Below are 19114 nucleotides of genomic sequence, written 5' to 3' on the forward strand. Positions count from 1 at the left end.
AAGACATCACACTATAGTGCTATAGTAAACTATAGTGACATCACACTATAGTTTAGACCAATATGCATATTACACCAATATGCGGTGCATGTTCGCCGCATGTTCTGCGGAAAACGGACAATATTCTACGCAGAATATTTTCATCACCAATAATGAAAAAAACGTTTTTAATTTATTTCTCTTTCGATGTCTGAAATGGACCGTGGATATCTCCTTATATAATTTGTAGTTACTTATTCTGTGTTTCCAATCTCCAGTTCTTTAGTATGATTGATTGGATTGTGAGGCACAGCGCGCTTGAACGCCTCTTTTGGCTGCGAGAGCCTGATAACTTCCGATTGGTCCACGTTTATATTTACCGTAAAACTCCGAAAATGCGGAACACGATATCTCACACACCTGGAGGAAATACGAATAAAAAGGCCAGTGGTAACTGAAATCACAATGCTTTGACAATGTTCTCTTCCTGCCTCGTTTGCAGCGTAGCTGCTAAACACAAAACACCGCGCATTTCTGTGGCGTAAAAACAAAATGCCGTTGCGTTAAATTACCATAACTACCGGATGTGAGGTGGCTTGCGAGGAGCAAGCCAAAGATAAACACGTAGACAGGCAAATACGGGCGAGGGGGGAATTAATAGCTAATAATTGGGAGAGTAAGGTGACATGTTTGAAATGGAGTAGCTGGAGACAGCGTAGAGGTTTTATCAGACGAGGAGGCGCCGTTGAATCAGCCGAGGAGCGAGCCGTCCTGCGGGTACCGAGTCGGTGAGTCCCTGACAGCTGGAGCGGTTGGAAGCTAACATAGGCTAGCATAGGCTTACTAACCCACATTTCTGTTTGACAACATACCTGCAGAATTAGTTACACTTATAACCCCAACAGAAGTCCATTGGAAGGTTTCGGTTCAAGAATAATGTTTCCATATGTCTTAGGAAGCTGTCACAACACTGAGGAGTTGAGCTTAATACATTAACTCTATACGGGATGTTTCTACGCGCCATGAAACAGTTATATAGTGCGAAAATACTTTTAAAAAAAATCAGTGGACTCAGTATGGTTTTATTTATGCTGAAGGTTTATGCTGCTCCTAGCAACTTCAGTATATATGATCAATATCAATAAATTTAACATATGCAAGATTTCAGCATTAGTTTAGCTACCATGGAGCTGTAAACAGTTGCCTCTTCATACGTTAGGTGTTTTATAAAACAAAGTGTTTACATGCCACGGACGCTTTCTCTTTTGAAATGCGTCACTTTGTGTTTCCTTCAGGTGGTTTCCATAGTTTAATTTGTGAAAGCATGGATTTAGACACTTTTGAATTACTTTGATTTTACTTTTCTCCCCCTAAATCATTTAAGGGTTGATCATTTTGACTTAATTCTCTGTTTTTGTATTTCCTTAATGATAAACAATAAAAAAAATAAATAAATGAATGTGTTGTGAAATAATTGTAAAACTTTTGACCCATTTAAGCGTCAAAGCGTATGTATCAAACATTTATGTGACTTTTTATTTTTATTTAAATGCATTAAAGTTCATGATTTTGGTCGATCTGCGGGATTTCTTAGTTTGATTCATAAGAAATTTGAGATGATGCGTCAAGTGAGAATTTGAGGACGACGTACAAAATTGGTATTGGTCAGGAAACGCCTGATTGTGATTTGTTTACACATGGCCTCGATGGAAGTGAAAATGTGATGCATAATATTTCAAAACGGAGGGAAGAAAAGAAGTGAAAATCTTGACATTCCTGAATTTTTACATTCTCATGTTGTTCTGTCTGTCTGGGCCTCAGCAGCATCTGCAGTCCACAATGGTGCGAGCAGCCCTGGTGACCGCCACCAGCATGGCGCTGACCGGCGCCGTGGTGGCCCACGCCTACCTGCTCAAACATCAGTTCTACCCGACCGTCGTGTACCTCACCAAAAGCAGCCCCAGCATGGCGGTAGGTCAGCCGTCTGGTCGGCCTGATTTTAGTTTTTGTTTGTGCTCACGTGAGCCGCTTTTAAAGTTTTTCTTTCTGTTTCCCTCCCTGTTAGGTTTTGTACATTCAGGCGTTTGTGCTGGTGTTCCTGCTGGGGAAGATCATGAGGAAGGTGTTCTTTGGCCAGCTGAGGGCTGCAGAAATGGAGGTGGGGGATCATCGAAGATCTGTCTTTTCTCCACGCTTCCATACATGTGTTATTGTGCGCATATCGGGGTGAAACTCGTATAAAATCAACACAAAACCTGTCTACGGGCTCCAAAAGAAAGCTATTCGAGTTATAACTGCGTCAGATTATTTTTATCCAATTGATGGAAATATTTCTCACATTGCATACTTTAAAATGTTGTGATTTTTGTAGAGCTCAGAACAGCATAGACGTGCACAAAGCCTATTGTAAACTCCTTCCAAGATTGAACAAGTGGTTCGAAATTAAAGACGCAAACTATCAGTTAGGAGAGAGAGGTTTGTTTAAAAAAAGTAAAGGTCAGGATAAATATTAAAACCATTTGTACTTCAATCAGAGAGACCCTGGTGTGAAATAATTGTGGAGAGTTAGAACTGTGTTTTTCACTCTTTTAATAAGACAAAAAGTATCAAAATAATTTGCTCAGCAAGTACAACAAGATTTGATGATTTGTTCATTTTCTTTTGAGTTTGTCTACAGACACATAAAAGGAAGTCTTTGGAAAAATGCTTTAGAAAAATATACAAGACCAATTCTGCTGTTTTGATGATTGTGTGTGTATAAAAAAGTGAAAGTGTAAGAAGTTTACGCTTTTACTTACACTTTTTTTATTTATTTTTTTGCCAGTGACAGGAATTGAAATATTATTTAATTCCGAAAAACCGATATCTGCTACAAGTTTGAATCATGTTTTTTTCTTTTACTTTTTTTCGTTCTTTTTTTTCATCATTGTAGGGTGTTTTTTTATTTGCGTATGGAAAGGTTAAAAATTGCAACAGCGTTTTGGGCCCTCACTAAGAAAGTAAAAAAAAAAACCCAAACATTATCAGAATAAAGATGAAATAACACAGGATTAAGGTCATGACTATTTCCATTATTTCGACTTTATTCTCTTAATTTTACGACCTTGTTTTCGTAATATAATTTTTGTAAAACAAAACAAAAAAAAACTCCCGACTGAAATAGAAAAAGACAACACTGTGAAATGTCGTGCTGTAAATGTAAGCAAAACTCGTTCTGCTCTCTCTCCCCCTCTGCCAGCACCTCATCGAGCGCTCCTGGTACGCGGTGACGGAGACCTGCCTGGCGTTCACCGTGTTCAGGGACGATTTCTCCCCTCGCTTCGTCGCCCTCTTCACCCTCCTGCTCTTCCTCAAGTGTTTCCACTGGCTGGCCGAGGACCGGGTGGACTTTGTGAGTTTCTCTCTGAGTGAATTTGTCGTGAGTGGGAAAAGGAAAACGGACAAATCTTTACCAAACAAACAGCCGTAACCCGAGAGAAAAGATGAGATCGTTTTGTTTTTTCCTGTCTTTTTCTCGTCAGATGGAGAGGAGTCCGAACATATCCTGGGTTTTTCACTTGAGAGTTTTATGCAAGTACCTTTCAGTTTGTTTTCTTTCTCTTTTTTTTTTTTTTGTACTGATTTCACTTGGCGCGAAGCATTTCATGAAACTGTATGCAAATATTTGTCGAAGCCAGGTGCGTCTTGGTTGTAGTCACAAAATGGTTCCAGTTCCTGTTCAGTTTTACCGCCTAAAACTGTCTGCATGTCACAGAAACAACTTAAAGTTCTCGCCTCAGCAGCTGCCCAGGGTTCAAAGAGTCACATTTATTTATTTATTTTCCTCTTGTTTACACTCTGCATACACACTTCTGTAATGAACGCTTCTTAATTTTTTCTGCAGCTCTTCTAGGACTTCTGGCTGTCATGGACTTCCTGTTTGTTAACCATGCCTGCCACAGCATCATCACCAGAGGAGCTTCGGTCCAGCTCGTTTTTGGCTTTGAGGTTTGTCCCGCTTCCTTTTTATAACCTTTAAAACTCGAGGCGTGTTAAATGCGTCGTGGTTCATTTTACAATAAAAAAAAAAAAAGAAGAAGAAGCAGATTTTTTTTTTTTCTTTTTTCATGCAGGTTCCTCTTAAAATAAAGAGTAATTATCATCACGTCGTCTTTTAAAATGGATTATTTTTCTCAGGAGCAGCGATCTAAACTGTACCAAAGTGAGCGTCTTAAAAAAAAAAAAAAAATCACATTCAAATTTTCTTAATGACTGGAAATCATTTAAAAGCTTTAGAAAAGGATTTAAATTCAGATTAAATGCAAGTTTTGAAATAATCTTGCAAATCCTTCAGCTGTGTGTAAAGAAAAAAGGGAAAAAATCGAAACCTTAATGCAGCGCTCTCTGTGGTGACGGAGCTGACGGTTTAAATGTGTCGATTAGACCATTTATTACAAAAACACAAAATAAAATCAGCTCCTGCTACTTCTATATAAAAACTCAAAATGTTTTCTACTATCCTTTAATTCTTAATGAAAAGTTGTATGTCTAGCAGGTAAATATCTTGCATTTCCAAAACCGTACTTTAAATAAGATGCTTTAACAGTGCTTTTAAGAGTGGGCGCCACCAGGGGGCGATAGAGGGCCTCAGAAAATTGGAAGGAAAATGAAGAAGAAAATGTAAAAAAGCATGCAATATAATAGATTTTTAAATAATACATTAAATTTTTTTTTTAAACAAATGTAATCTTTTTTCAGCCTTTATTGTAAAATATAAGCTTAAATAACTTATTGAAGATATAGATAGAAGATAGAAATAACCTATATTGTCTCACAAAGGGGGAAATTCAGGAAAATGTCTCATCTTTCTTATTGGCTGCTGGGATTAATATAAAAAATATCACATATTTTCTTAAAAGAGTGGATTGTGTTGGGAAAATTTTATGTGGTTATATATTCAACGTCAGATTAATGAAGTCACAGTACATTTTCAACCACAGAACTCGTCAACTAATATGAGAAGATATGAGGTTAGCATTTACGCTAAATGAATGCAATAATTATTGAATAGTAAATGAAAGTAAGAAAAAAGGTAAAAGTCAATGTTTCATTACATATTTTATATCATTGTCTTTGAGTTTTCACTCATTAGAGAATTTATTTTGCTTTAAACTGATGGTGAGATTTGTTTCATAAATCTCATTTTCCAGTCTCAGATATCTAACTTAACTGTGTGGGGTTTTTTTTTCTGATGCTAGGTCACCATGTATACTTTACATCTGACTGATGCTTCCCTCCCTGACACACACACAGATTTGTTCATAGTTTCCATTTGATTTTCTTCGTCCTCCTCAGTACGCCATCTTGTTGACCATGATCCTGACGACCTTCATCAAGTACGTCCTGCACACCGTTGACCTTCAGAGTGAGAACCCCTGGGACAACAAGGCCGTCTACATGCTCTACACCGAGCTCTTCACAGGTGCTGCAACTTGTCTGTGTGTACGACTGATTAAATATGGCGTCCACGATGACGATGTATGTGTCACACGGCGTGTTGTCGCCAGGTTTCATCAAGGTTCTCCTCTACATCGCCTTCATGACCATCATGATAAAGGTCCACACCTTCCCCCTGTTCGCCATCCGACCCATGTACCTGGCCATGAGGTGAGCAGCTCTTCTAATGAAATGTCTGTCTAGAACAAGGGTGTCCAAAGTGCGGCTGAGGGGCCCTTTATGGCCCGTGGAACAATTTTATGTGGCCCACTGTAGCTCAAAAATGCAAGACTGGCATAAATGAGGCCCTCTGGTGGACACTTTGAAGAAGTTTCTTTTTTTCTAATTTATTTCTCTAGCATAAAGTTATCTAAAAATATTTTTCTTTTGCCTTTGATTTCATATGACGTAGAACTATAAACATCCAGTGACTTTTTACTTAGAAAAAAAAACAAAAACTAGAGCACATCCATTCCTTTAAACTGGCTTAGAGAAGACTTTTGTTGGTGGAGAAAAATTTTCTAGACTACAAAAAATGACCTGAAAAGTTAGGACATTTTCAGCCTTTGCTTCATTAAATAGTATTGCATATTCAATTTATTGCTGAGCAGATTTTTACAAAATCCAACAAAATCATTTTGCGTTTTAATTTGTAAAAAAAAAAAAAGGTTTGGACACCTAATCGATTGAATATTTGAAATTTTTTTTATAGAACATAAAGAGTCTGGATTGCTGCTTCATGTCAACCTAAAACAAAGTTTATTTACCACATCTTTCAACTTTTTGTTTGTCTCTTTTCAGGCAGTTTAAAAAAGCCGTAACCGACGCTATAATGTCAAGGAGAGCAATCCGCAACATGAACACTCTGTGAGTCCATCAGTAGTTTATTTTTTAGTTATTCAGTTCATTCTTATTAATTCTAATATAGTTTTTGAGATATTCCAATAATGTGTCTGTTTATAATCTAATGTTCAGATATCCTGATGCGACTCCGGAGGATCTGCAGGCCTCGGACAACGTCTGCATCATCTGTAGAGAGGAAATGGTCACCGGAGCCAAGAAGCTACCCTGCAATCACATTTTCCACTCCAGGTGAGTCCAATGTGACCACATGCACACACACACGTCTGAGTTTAACACTAATGCTGCACTTAAACAGAGCAGGAGTTGAGGTGGACATTTAAACATGGCTGGAAACAAAAGATCCGTATGAAAAGTCGCTTTTTGGTTTGCCTGATAAGATCGATGTTTTCATGGTCGTTGATGCTCCACAGCTGCCTGCGCTCCTGGTTCCAGAGGCAGCAGACCTGCCCCACCTGCCGCATGGACGTCCTCAGGGCATCCAACAACAACCAGGCCCAGGCCCCTGCCCCGCCCCCGGCTCCAGCCCCGGCGGCGCCCGCCAACGCCCCGGCCGCTCCGGCCCCAAACGGTGACTTTCAGTATGAAACTCATCCAGGGCTGGGCAACAAATTGCTTTTATGGCTTTCGAAGATTTAATTTGTGGGAAAATCTGGATTTCTTTCTTTGGGTTTTTCATAGTTCAGAGTGATGTCAGGGCCTCCATCTCGTTTTACAAATGCTTTTTTAAATTTTTTTTTTATTTTACAAATGCTATTTATTTGGATTCTGAATTCAGGTCTACTCAATGACAAAATATTAGGGGTTATGCTAAGTTGTTTTTTTATTTTTACAAGAATAATCTCATATTACAAGACATTTTATTCTTATAGTAACACGAGAATAAAGTCACATGACAATAAAGTCAAAATAATACAAGAATAAAGTTGTAATAATAGGAGAATAAAGTATTAATTGTATGAGAACTCTAAGAAAAAAACCAACTAATTACCCAAGGTTTTATCTCACTAAAACAACTTTTTTCTAATAATTTTAAGACATTCTTCTGGTAAAGTTGCGGCTTCATTCTGTCAATATTCTGACTATATTCTCGTGATTAAACAAAAATTCTCTTTGCTTGGCCCCAATACTCCACCGTACACAGTTGTTAAAGGGTTAATAGAGGAGCCATGTGTGATGACTTCCTGAAGGCGGAGCTTCAAAAAGAGCAGGAACTTCTTAAAGTGACAGAGACCCAATTTCAAGGCATTAAATTACAAAGTCAGATTTCTTAAGTCACATTTGATATAGATAGCATTTTTATAACATAGTTACTTGATTATGCTATAAAATGGCACTATGTGGCTGGAAAATGCATAGTACTGTCCTTTAAAGAATATTTTATCTTTTAAATTGTCCAAAAAGACCCTGCGTTTTTATTTATTACAGTCGAGAAAGCTGTATTTTTCCTACATTCACCATTTGTCTTTTCTTGTTCATTGAACTCCTTTTTCTCTCTCTCTCTTCCAGTCGCTCCCGGCATGCTGCCAGGCTTCCCTCCAGGAGTTTTCCCTTTCTGGGGTCCTTTCCCTGCAGTTCCTCCACCTGCTGCTGCTGCTCCACCTGCAGCTCCTGCTGCAGCTGACGCTCCGCCAAGCAGCACGGACACAACGCAGGCCGCTGGTAAAACGCCCCGAGTTCTACCTTTAACTACAGTCATTTTAACTCGAGCGATTCAGCTTTTTCTTGATGTCATCAATTTGTGACTTGTCCGTTCCCTTTAGGCACCAGCCAGCCCACTTCAGCTGCTGCAGACGCTGCTACGTCGTCCGCTGCCGCCGCCGCTCCAGGATCAGCAATCCCAGGATTCCCTTTCTCCTTCCCGCCTCCTCCTTTCCCCGCTGCGCCATGGCTGCCGATGCCTCCGCCTCCTCCCTTCGGTAAGCTTCCACATCTAGAGACACTTGTTTGAGTAAAAAATCAAATAAAATCATCTGGTTTCGTTGAAGTGCACCTTCTCTCTACCCTCCCCCAGTGTCGTCCATGCCTCCTCCGCCTCCGTCGCTCTCTCGCCTGACGGAGGAGGAACTGAGGGAGCTGGAGGCCGAAGGGAGGAGGGGCCTGGAGGCCAGGCTGCAGTGTCTCCAGAACATCCACACCCTGCTGGACGCCGCCATGCTCAACATCCACCACTACCTCAGCACCGTTGCCACGCTCGCGTAGGTTACGCCCCTCCATCTGAAGCTGGTTCGGTCGGGAAAAAGCCTGCGGTCTTGATTTGCCTTTGTAATTTGAAGAGCCGCCACACGCTGAAACATCACCTCTCTCCTGTTCTCACCCCAGCCCTCCTCGGCCTGAGGGTGGCGCCGCAGAAGCTGGCAGAGCCAATCGGGAGGCAGCGTCCGCTGGCGCAGAAAGTCCCGCCACGGAGAGGGACTCGTCCACCTGTATGTAACAAATACAAGTTTCTGATCACAGAAGTTTTCACTGTTTTATTAATACAGTTTTGATAAACCAGCTAAAAATATTTTCACAGAAGAAGAATCAGTAAGTGTTTCATAATTTAGAAAGGATAGTGATGAATTCTGAATCTGGGGTGAAAAGTAGCTATGCAACACATGGGGGTGTACTGATACGACACAGAGTTTTATTAATGTACAGTGTCTTAAAGGGGCAGCATTATGTAAAATCAACTTTTTTTTTATTAGCTCTACATCATATTATAATGTCATTCCCTTATCATAAACATACGTGGAACATGGCCTTGATTCTTTCACACGTAGCTCCGCCTTCGAGGGTGAAACTCCTCCTCTGAGCTGCAGTTTTCCAGTTTCTAAGCTTCCAAGCTTCTGCCTCCAGAGCAGCCCCACTTAGCTCCTTCAGACTAGCCAGGAGCAATTAGCACACCTGTTGGAATCTGCTATGCTCATTATATGAGCTATTTCTCAGTGAAACGCTGGTAAAAACGTTGCTAAAAGGTTAATAGAGGAGCCAGGTAAATTGTAAATATTCAGATTAGCTTAAGTTACTAAATGACAGATCACTGCTGTCCTACAACTGCGCTACATGTAAATTATAAAAGATTATAGCAAGAAACGTAAAATAACTACTCTATTTTTTTTTTTTATTGTTCGACCAAAAAACACATAGATTATAAAACTTGGCAGTGATGAACTTGAGTTGAAATGTTTTCACTCAGTATAACGCTTACAGCGCTGCTGTTATGTAACCAGATACGTCTGAGCAGATGCAGCATCCAGCTAAAGTATATCATTTAACATTAAAATTTCAGAGTTTTTTTTTTTTTTATGTGGTTTGACTGCTGTATTTTTAAACATACTTAGCACAAAGTTGATGTCATTCAGCTGTGAGGATCAAGAGGAGGAAGAGAAGACAGAGAATCAGGACAGGCGGGGGAAGGCAGCAGGTTGGTGTAAATGATAGTCAGACATGTAGGAGCAGCCACTGAATCCCAAATGATTCATTTTACAATATATATATTTTTAAAGGATATCAGCAAGATCTGTAAGCTATTAAATAATGCTTGTTTGACCATATGACTTAGCAGAGAACAGGCATTACCCAGTTGTGAGTTCAAAGAGACGACATGTAACAATTCAGTGCTAACAGTGTGGAGTCCAGCTTGTTTCATCAACCAGGAAATTATTATATCGGAATAATAATTTCTCATTCCTGTAACAGAAAATAGATCGAGAACTTGGGTTGGGGGGTGTATATTGTGCCCTCATTCACAGGAAGCCTGGAACTGCGCCCCCTGGTGGAGGAATGGGAGCTCCTTCCTAACCAGGACTGTATTGTGTTTCCAGCTGATCCAGTAGGTGGAGCCACAGTCTCCTCTCAGCCCGCTGACTCCACCTCCTCTGCCTTGGACGCAGAGAGGAAGGAGAACTGGGACGAAGGAGCGGCGGACGACGAGAACGGAGAGCCCAGCGCCGCCGAGCTGAGGCGCCGCCGTCTCCGTAAGCTAGAGACGTCACCTTCGTCACCGACTTCGCCGTTGCCACCTCCCGATAACTGATACGTTATCGGCGAGAAGATGGGGCGGGGCTTATCGCTCTGAACCAACAGAAACTTTTGAGATAACTTATGGCTGCTTCGGCTCTTCGTCGCCTCTCTCCCTCGTCAACACGCTCAGGTCTCCCACAGCGACGAGTCGGACTCGAGCTAAGACGCAACCGCTTCTGTGTCGGACGGCGACGGCTCCTCTTCTGTTTTTCTTAAATCTCTCTTTTTTTTTGTTTTTTTGTTTTTTTGACTGGATCAACTCCGGAGTGGACTTATGCCATGCCAACGCTGCAGGAAATGAACTCGGTCAGTCGGCGTTTAGATCTAGTTTTACTGCATCTTCAGCGGGAAGGCGGTCCTGCTCACCATAGCAACACAACAGGCGGATCATTAACCTAATCTAGCATTTTCAGTTTCAAATAAAGCCAAACAGCTAACGTCTGCTTTTTATACATCGCCACCGCCCCGACCCTCTCCTTGTTTCCCAGGGCTCTGACCCCCGTTCCCACTGCTGACACTGTATCATACTGATTTATTGGAAACTGTATATACTGTATAAAGAGTTTTAACAGGATCGTCTGTACATGCTGCGGAATAAAGCGCCTGAAGCAGCAGCTGATGCCACAGAGGAACGTGTCGAAGCTCCTGGTTTTAGGGGCCTTTTTCTACAGGTTTTCTGCTGCCGCCATGTGATGTTGTCTTTAAGTTGATTTGGCTGTTTAAATTAAAACTTCTGACTGATCAGAACAAAAGAGATTTCTTCACAGAAGGAGCGTTAGTTTTCTTTTGTTGTGGTTAAAATGACTTTATTTTAAATTTAGGTTTGTAGTTTTTTGGGGGAAATCATTAAACAGTTCCAGCCACATTCGACACCAAAAATAGAAACAAATCTTAGTTATATTTGCAAGAATATCTTTCTTTACTCGTTCACAACAAAGGAAACATGCAATATTTAAATGAACAGAACAAAGTCATCTGATCGTTGTAGAAAATCTGTAGATCTCAAAGAATCTTGCAAGGTTCTTGTAAAGCTTTTCTACATTTGCATTTTTTCCTGACAGAGTTATTTTTGTCTGACCTTAGCAACAACAACGGGACGTGGGTCAATCTGTCTTCATCTGGTTTACTATTGTTTATTGAATGAAGTCAAATCTCTCCATTAATAAGTGTCTCGATATTTGCCATATTTATTTGTCATGTGATGGTCTCCCTCCAATCTAAGCTTGATTGATTTTTTTTATTTTAATTTTAAAATTAATTCAAAAGTTTTGTTTTAATGCTTATAAGGCTGTAATTCCACGTGGTTGGTTGTTTGGGAGCGCACAAAAGCGTTCCACGTTGAGTCGTGATTGGTTGTTACCGTGGGGGTCAGCAACTCACCGCAGAGCGCGCCTTTGGAACAAGCAGTTCCCCTCCAGAACAGGTGGTGGCACCAGAGTTAATATACTCTCATAATGTAACGAGGCCTTCAAGCAAATATTTTGAAGATGCAGCCTGAAATGTTTTCAGGCAGTGAAAGGCGTGGATACTTTTTCAACAGTTTGTATTTTATTTATTTCTAAGTATTTAATAATTATCCTAGTGAAAGAACCAACGACGGCCTAGTATTAATTGTAGAAAAAGCTCCACCTTAGTCTCATTTAATGAAGATACAAAAATCCGTAAGCAAACAATTTTTTTCCGTTTGATGTTGAGACAGAAAAATGATTTATTTATTTTTGACCATGTAGATGATGGTTGTTCTCGGGGCTCCTTCCTTCTCTAACACGGTTTTTGGAGGTTTCACCAACTCAGACTTCAGACTTTTTAAAGTCCATTATGAATCCTATTTAAGTTAGTAAGGTCAGAAATGTATAAACTTTGTCCATTCAACTGACCACAAATTAGCGCCAACCCACGAAGACACGGAAAAACCTAGCTACAGCATCAACCGTCTGGAGTCACAGTTACGCAACGGAGATGACTCAAACTTTCTCGCGGGACAGAAAAGTCCCGCGAGAAAAATACACAGGATACGAGATTAAATAGTCCTGTCAAGACAAAATTTTATATTGATATTTCAAAGTTCAACTTCCCTTTTAAAAATGAATTTAATACCGGTTAAAGCCTTAATTTTAAGAATTTGCGGACTAAAGAGCTTTCGTAAAGGTAAAATGATTAAGTAATAAATACTTTTAAACGTTTATTTTAAATGATTGTGCCACTGGTGAATTTAAAATAATTATTTCTGAACATGGAATAATTATTTCTTTCCTAACAGTGTAACTAGGCATCTGTGACAGATTATCCTCAATCTTTTTTTTTAAATATAATTCCTTCTCTTGTTAATATATTACTTTTCTAACTTCATTTTGATGGATTTGTTGCATTGAAAGGTTTCAATGCAAGTGCAGTGATGAGGTAAAAAAGAAAACTAGATTTGATCACAGATTCACCAGGAAGCTGTTCTGCCTAGCAACAAGACAAGCAGGTTTATGTCAAAGTGTTTATTGGGTTGTTGCAGATGTAACCGGTGTCAGTCCGGGCAGCATTGTTGCAAAGGTTCTTTTCAGATGAGATATTAATTAAAAAAAAAGAAAACATTTTGTGAAAGATAAATAAATTAAAACATCCAATCAAACACATGAACTCAAACAGGAGTAAAAAAAAAAAAAACAACCCTAAACAAACATGAGTTATTGCCCCAGAAACAAACTACACACAAGTATCTGCAGCAATGCCAAGGATGGAAATAAGAAACATGAACGTCAGCAACAATAAAACTTCTTCAGACAGTAGTAAATATCATATCCTTTGTATTGTAATCAGTTTCAGATGCACCACATCGTATTTAATAAATGCCACTTTTCTAAGCAGCTCTCCATGCTTAGTAGTTACCAACTAAGATGGTTTGAGTCCATCCAGGAATGTAATACGAAGTGTCAGTTTAGCTCCTGTATTCACAGTGAGTAAGCAAATAAATAAACAATGTTTGACCCTCACAAAGTTCACCAGGTCCTCTCCCACCAAAAATGTTCCCTTTAAGCTGAGATAGCGTCAATATATCTAAATAATAATAATAATAAAAATAATACAAGGTGCATCTTTTTAGCTTTCCTGAGGTTTTTCAGTGCAATTTCAACCACAGAGTGGGCGGTACTGCTGGGCGGCAGCTGCACACGCGGTTCTCGTCCCCCTGAGGTCATTGTCCAGGTGAGGTAAAAATTCGACAGCGAATGAGGGTTTGGTTTCAGTTCTGAGGGGTGGAGTAGAACGAGTGGTGCTGGTGGCTCTGGTCTGCAGGGTTGTTGGCAAACAGGAGGGGCGCAGTCTCCGATCCGTACCAGCTGGAAGTACCAAAATAAAAATAGCAACAAAAAAAAAAAAAGATGACTTAAAGCTCACACAATGTGCTGAGTTACAGCAGAGCTAAACTAGCATTTAGGTTAGAAATCCAAACCTCGACTGTTTTCCTTTTGGCCGAAATTATTGCACAAACATCTAACATTTATCTTTCAATCGTTTAAAATTAAAACTGGCTAAATAGTCCTAAAAAGGGCATTTATGCTTTAATAACAACAATACAAAGAGATTATAAAGCTGTCAGTGTTACATTTCTGAGTGACTTTGTCTGTTCACTCCTTCATTGTGATTTGAAGGGCTCCCTCCCTCAGGGGCGCCACAGCTCAGATATCTGTTTTCCCACGTAAACATGCAAACGTATACAGTTTTCTTAAATCTCCAGTTTGGTGGGAGTTTTTATGAATAATCGTTTTTAGTGATCAAACTGCGTTTTTGTGCGGAAGAAAGGCTAAGACGCAAAAAAACATATTCGTTTTCCCAGATATCCGGTTCGTGGTTCTAAAGTGAGCAAATACATTCAATCAAAAAAGAAAAAGCTTCTACTGTGTGTTTCTGTCGGTATCACCTTTGGTTCTGAGCGGGGCTGCGAGCCCACGGAGCCGGTATTTCATCATCGCTGCCTTCCGGGTCATCGAAGAAGTACGGACGAGGAAGAACCCTGTTGTTGATGTCCAAGCTGCTGGTCTGTGGAAAACGGACGTGTGAGGACTTGGAACAAGAGAAACGGAAAAGATTGTGGGTCTGGAGAGCAGAGCTCGACCTCCTGAGTGGGCCGGCGGACTCTAAAGAAGAGGATGAGGAGGCTGGTAGGGAGCAGCTCCCAGATGAAGAGGATGGCACCGAACGCCAGGTAGCCTCTGTCGCCAAGTTCACTCTGCAGGTCAGCCTGAAAATACAGGGAGTTTTTTCTAACAACTTATCCAACAGTTTGATGACTTGGAGGTTAAAATGCTCAATCGAGAAACAGGAACCAACCTGGTCGGAGACGTTGTACCAGTCGTAGTCGAAGGACTCCACCTTGTAGCTCTGGGAGAGGAAGAGGACGGTCAGGTTGTAGCAGGCCCGGCTGAAGAACAGTAAGATGACCGCGGCTCCCAGAACTGCAGTGCGGCACACCGTGGTTCCCTGGTGACAGGAAATGCGTCACTCACCGCTCCCGTTTACGCAAAAAAAACAACAACAACAACACTACCACCTCCCAGGAACACAACTTGTACCGTCGCTGAAAGGTAAACACTGATCCGTAATCCGACACACATCGATTCTAAACCAGCACTGCTCCGCTGGTTTTACTGAGCTAATCAGAGACACTGAAGGCATCCAGGGTTCTGCTCATCACTTCACAGACCTCAGGCAGGTTGAGAGACGTTTTACAACGCAGGAATACAAAGTTAGTCTGAGAAATTAGAGCAGATAGATATTTTTACTGAGGTCTGGCTTTAAATACGGAACCTGGAAAAGAACTGAGACCGGATGGTGGGAAGGATGGAAAAAAAGGGAAGGATAGATAGATGAATAGGAAGGAAAGAATGAATGTTTGGATGAATTAAAGGAAGGAAGGATGTGTTAAAAGATGGATAGAAGGAGGGAAGAAAGGAAGCAATGAAGCAAAGATGGATGAATGACTGGATGAGTAAAAGGAAGGATGGAAAAAGGAAGGAAAGACTGATGGATGGCTGACTGCATGAATACATAAATGGACACATGGATTGATGGATGGATGGACGGACGGACGGACAGGTGTCTGTACCTTGCTCATGAGGTATGGGCTGAAGGAGCGCGGCTGCCTGGTGAGCAGCAGCAGCGTGGCGGCCAGCAGCACGGCCTCCATGATGAACAGCAGGTCGTTGACGATCACTCTGACCAACACCAGCTTCCAGGTGCGCTTGCCCTTCTCTCCGCTGCTGCCTCGCTCCCCCAGAGCGGCGCACGTCACGTTGATGCAAAGGAAGATCACACTGATGGCTGCGTAGGCGCACCGGGCCACCCATCTGACAATTACACACACACACAAGTTGCCCACCAGGCTGCAGCAACACAGTACAACACGACCCATTCCAGTGGAAGGTTGTTCTTACAGCTTTGTGTCTGAGGCTGCGCTGATCTTCAGGAAAACCTGCGGAGCAGCAACACAACAGAAACCTTTCAACAAAGCCGAAGCCGCGTTGCTTCCCACAATCCTCCCCCAAAACTGACCTGGGTGAAGTAGAGGTTGATGAGGCTGAAGGTGAAGAACTGCAGACACACGGGGGAGCAGTAGAGCAGCCAGAAGGCAGCGGCGGGCAGGTGGTTGGCCTGGGCCGTGTTGTGGAAGTAGAAGGAGAAGAGTGTGGTGCGCAGTCCGGCCCAGAGCAGGCACAGGAACAGGAACAGGCTCTGGTAGCTCCAGCGCTTGTGCTTGTAGACGAACAGCAGCCACAGCTGCACGTACACCACCAGGAACAGGCCGCCGTACAGGGCGGTGTAGAGGGCGGTGAAGCCCAGCTGGACGGACGGGGCCACGGCCGGACGCAGCGGCGTCGAGGAGGAGCTTGGAGGAGGGGAAGCGGCGGTGACCAGAGCCTCCATCGGCGCGTCGGAGGGGTCACTGAGCGGCCATCGTCAACGTGGGACTTCTGGAGCCTTCGCACCGAGGATCTGGTGGAGTGGGGGACACGTCCACGGGGGGGGTCAGCAGATGACCAGGAAACAAATGTGATGCTACGGAGCCCGTATGTGGTGACACGGAGAAGAAAAAAAATCCTGTAGCCACAACTTGTAATGAAGTCGTTCCCCACAAGTTATTAAGTCATGGCCACAATTTTCTTTTCCTCCGATGTCACCAAATGGTCCCCGGATGCACTCCAGAGTCGGAGCCGCCACAACAGTGGAGACTGTTGTGTGTTCAGGTGTGAAGGAGTTAAACGCTGCCCCCCCCCCCACCTGGACAGAAAACCTTCCTACACATTTCATGTGCCTTACTCGCCACAAACTGCAAACCACATTTCTACTCTTTCATTCAACCAGGGAGGCAATTATCCAGTAAGCGATCAGTAATCGCTTATTCTATCAACTGGTCTGACGATTAATCGACTTATTGCATAAAGAAATTTGGCATATTTTGTAAATTTTTCATTTAACCACTTAAACCGTTTTTATACAATATTAGAAATACATTCAATATGCTGATAAAGAAAAATTCAGTTCCTTTTTGAGTGAGAAAATAAACATTTTGTTGCCTAGAAGTCAATGACAGCATTCCTTTAGTGAACGTCTGACTATTTGTAGCAAAGGATGCATCTGCAGCAATAAATAAATAAATAGCCCTTTCTGCTTGACTCAACATCAACACAATATCGGACTAATCTGGTGATTATTTTTTCAGATTAACAGATTAATGCCTGGATAGCAAAAGGTGCTTAACAGGAGTTTCTCTTTTGGCAGAATTTGAGCCAGGTGAAGCTAAAACTTTCCCACTTGAGGAGTTCTGGCTTGAACATATTTATACACAAAGTTTTATTTTTTTATTTTCTCTTAAATGTAAAAACGTGTATATTTTTTGTACAGCTTCTGGCTTAATTATGGCTCTGAATATGTGGTTCTTTCAGCAAATGTTAACAATTAATCAATTACTAACTGCTTCTCTGATTAATCACTCCAGGTGGACGGTCACGTTTTCTGCAATTGTGCAACGCTCTTTCCAGAGCAGGGTCTCTCACTCACACACACACACGCACCCCCCTGCCCCTACACACACACACACAACACAAAATCTAAGAGCTGCAGAAAATGATAAGGGAACAAAAGACGTTGCTGAAATGTGAGATTGCCACGCGCAAACCTCCATGACATGCAGCAAGGGAGATCAGATAGTGTATCAGGCCCAGAAGAGGAACTGGCCATTTTTGTCAAGGAAAAACAACACAATGTAAACACTGTCCCGTCCCGACTTAGGATAAGTAGTAAACAGCTGAATGTGATGGCTGTTTGCACAATCAGATTGAAGAATCCTCAGCACGAACCTGGGTGAGTTTAAAAAAAAAACCCAAAACGAAACACTACAGTGCTCAGCGTGTTCACTGGAAAATCTCCAGGTGAAAACACTGAGACAGAAGGAATGAAGAGCATGCAGAAGCAAGTCGGCGCCTTTAAAAACAATCTGAAATCATGTTGTTTATGCTTGTTTTTGGTGTTGGTGTTGTTGCTCCCGATATTAATTTCAATGTTTGTCTGTGAAATTCGACATAAACGATGCCGAACACATGATTATTTCCTCCATCAGTGGCAAAGATCAGAGTATAAGAGGTCCACTGGGGTAGAAAATGAAAAAAATATATATATTTGCTGTAAATGCACTCATTTTTCAGCAGGTGTATTTCTAAAGAGTTTTGTCTTTTAATGACATTTCCATGACAATCTTAGTTATTATAAACACAAACATTTACTCTATGGCTACATGCAGCAAGGTGACTCACTGTTCACTCTCACTAATCGCACAACAACATCAATGCAGCAGACGCTGATTCCTTCAGTTTCAACAAAATGGATTATATAACACTTTATAAATCGGTGTTTGACTATGTAAAAGTTTCATTTATCATACATTTAACAAGTGAGACACCCCTCGGTGAATTGCTGCAGCCTTTGAAACCCATATGACCCGAAACGACTGACTTTACTTTGCTGTTTATTACATAAACAACCCGACTGCTGCGTTCAAGGTACTGAACGTCAACCGAAGCTAACCGCAAACATCTACGTTACGTCTCTGCGCTTCCGCCTGCCTGCCAGTCACGCCATGCTAAATGTCGTAAAAAAAAAAAAATCAGAATTTCACCTGTAGATATAGAATTGACGACAATAACCGACCTTTTCACCTCAGGTGAGCTGAAGGATGAGCAGCCGACTGAAGACGGTAATCTCTTCCTTCCGTGTGTAACGTCAGAGAGGCGGAGCCTCTGTGACGGCGCACCGGCGCGTCCGCCATATTGTGAGTGGTGAACTCGCGTCGAAGAACGGGGAGTTTGCTTGGAAAAGGAAAGTAGGTTCTTGCCACTGAAATCGACTCCATCGTTTTATGCAAAAATAAGTGCTAATCTGCTTTTGATAACTTTGAAGTACAAAAAATATGTTACATTTTAGAACCAATTCTGATGATCACGGAGACAAAAGAAAACTGTATATCTGTAAATCAAAGTAAGACAGAACCACCAATAAAACCGTGAACTAAAATATGCTCCACTAGATTTTATTTACCATAATTCAACTGCATTTGACTGAGCTATTCTATTTGATCAAAAAAAGTAAGTGAAATCGGGTTTATTTATATGGCAGCAAGGGGAATCCAAAGTGCTTTGAAAAGGCAAAGGACAGACAAAACTTTCAGAATTTTATTAAAAGAGTTTAATATGCCACAAACTTCAGAACATTCTAGAAAAACAGACATTAAAATATATATAGTATAGGAATAAAA

At 41.4% G+C, this 19114-nt stretch overlaps 2 protein-coding genes across 4 annotated transcripts; one reads left to right on the forward strand and one right to left on the reverse strand.

The window, feature by feature from the left end:
- Positions 1 to 559: 559 nt before the first annotated feature.
- Positions 560 to 11356, forward strand: syvn1 (synovial apoptosis inhibitor 1, synoviolin). Of its 3 annotated transcripts, XM_028009044.1 has the most exons (17): positions 560 to 767; positions 1801 to 1950; positions 2045 to 2137; positions 3218 to 3370; positions 3501 to 3549; positions 3863 to 3966; positions 5314 to 5440; positions 5526 to 5625; positions 6256 to 6321; positions 6430 to 6546; positions 6729 to 6886; positions 7825 to 7977; positions 8079 to 8234; positions 8330 to 8513; positions 8638 to 8741; positions 9660 to 9721; positions 10122 to 10279. In XM_028009044.1, the coding sequence occupies exons 2-17, from the start codon at positions 1819 to 1821 to the stop codon at positions 10131 to 10133; spliced, it is 1770 nt and encodes a 589-aa protein (XP_027864845.1). In that variant the 5' UTR covers positions 560 to 767; positions 1801 to 1818; the 3' UTR covers positions 10134 to 10279. The 3 variants fall into 3 exon arrangements, with proteins under 3 accessions (XP_027864845.1, XP_027864843.1, XP_027864844.1); XM_028009042.1 differs by lacking the exon at positions 9660 to 9721 and having other exon boundaries at positions 561 to 767; positions 10122 to 11356; XM_028009043.1 differs by lacking the exon at positions 9660 to 9721 and having other exon boundaries at positions 561 to 767; positions 1804 to 1950; positions 10122 to 11356.
- gpr137 (G protein-coupled receptor 137) lies at positions 10565 to 18640 on the reverse strand. The gene is made up of 8 exons (XM_028009046.1): positions 18511 to 18640; positions 15859 to 16299; positions 15741 to 15778; positions 15413 to 15653; positions 14638 to 14787; positions 14423 to 14548; positions 14228 to 14346; positions 10565 to 13646 (listed from the first exon to the last, which is right to left on the reverse strand). Exons 2-8 carry the CDS (start codon positions 16228 to 16230, stop codon positions 13550 to 13552), a joined length of 1143 nt encoding a protein of 380 aa, XP_027864847.1. The 5' UTR covers positions 16231 to 16299; positions 18511 to 18640; the 3' UTR covers positions 10565 to 13549.
- Positions 18641 to 19114: the final 474 nt, after the last annotated feature.

The sequence above is a fragment of the Xiphophorus couchianus genome, chromosome 23 (assembly GCF_001444195.1).
Source record: "Xiphophorus couchianus chromosome 23, X_couchianus-1.0, whole genome shotgun sequence".
NCBI classification, from domain to species: domain Eukaryota; kingdom Metazoa; phylum Chordata; class Actinopteri; order Cyprinodontiformes; family Poeciliidae; genus Xiphophorus; species Xiphophorus couchianus.

Bases quoted from the DNA above. Each gene is read 5' to 3' on its own strand.
- gpr137 (XM_028009046.1), bottom strand. From the start codon at position 16,230: ATGGAGGCTCTGGTCACCGCCGCTTCCCCTCCTCCAAGCTCCTCCTCG. The intron at 14,788-15,412 runs GTACAGACACCT...TCCTGTCACCAG, and splicing joins GCCCATACCTCATGAGCAAG to GGAACCACGGTGTGCCGCAC. The intron at 14,347-14,422 runs GTCGAGCTCTGC...CGTTTTCCACAG, and splicing joins TCCGCCGGCCCACTCAGGAG to ACCAGCAGCTTGGACATCAA.
- syvn1 (XM_028009042.1), top strand. From the start codon at position 1,819: ATGGTGCGAGCAGCCCTGGTGACCGCCACCAGCATGGCGCTGACCGGC. The intron at 2,138-3,217 runs GTGGGGGATCAT...CCCCTCTGCCAG, and splicing joins TGAGGGCTGCAGAAATGGAG to CACCTCATCGAGCGCTCCTG. The intron at 5,441-5,525 runs GTGCTGCAACTT...TGTTGTCGCCAG, and splicing joins CTACACCGAGCTCTTCACAG to GTTTCATCAAGGTTCTCCTC.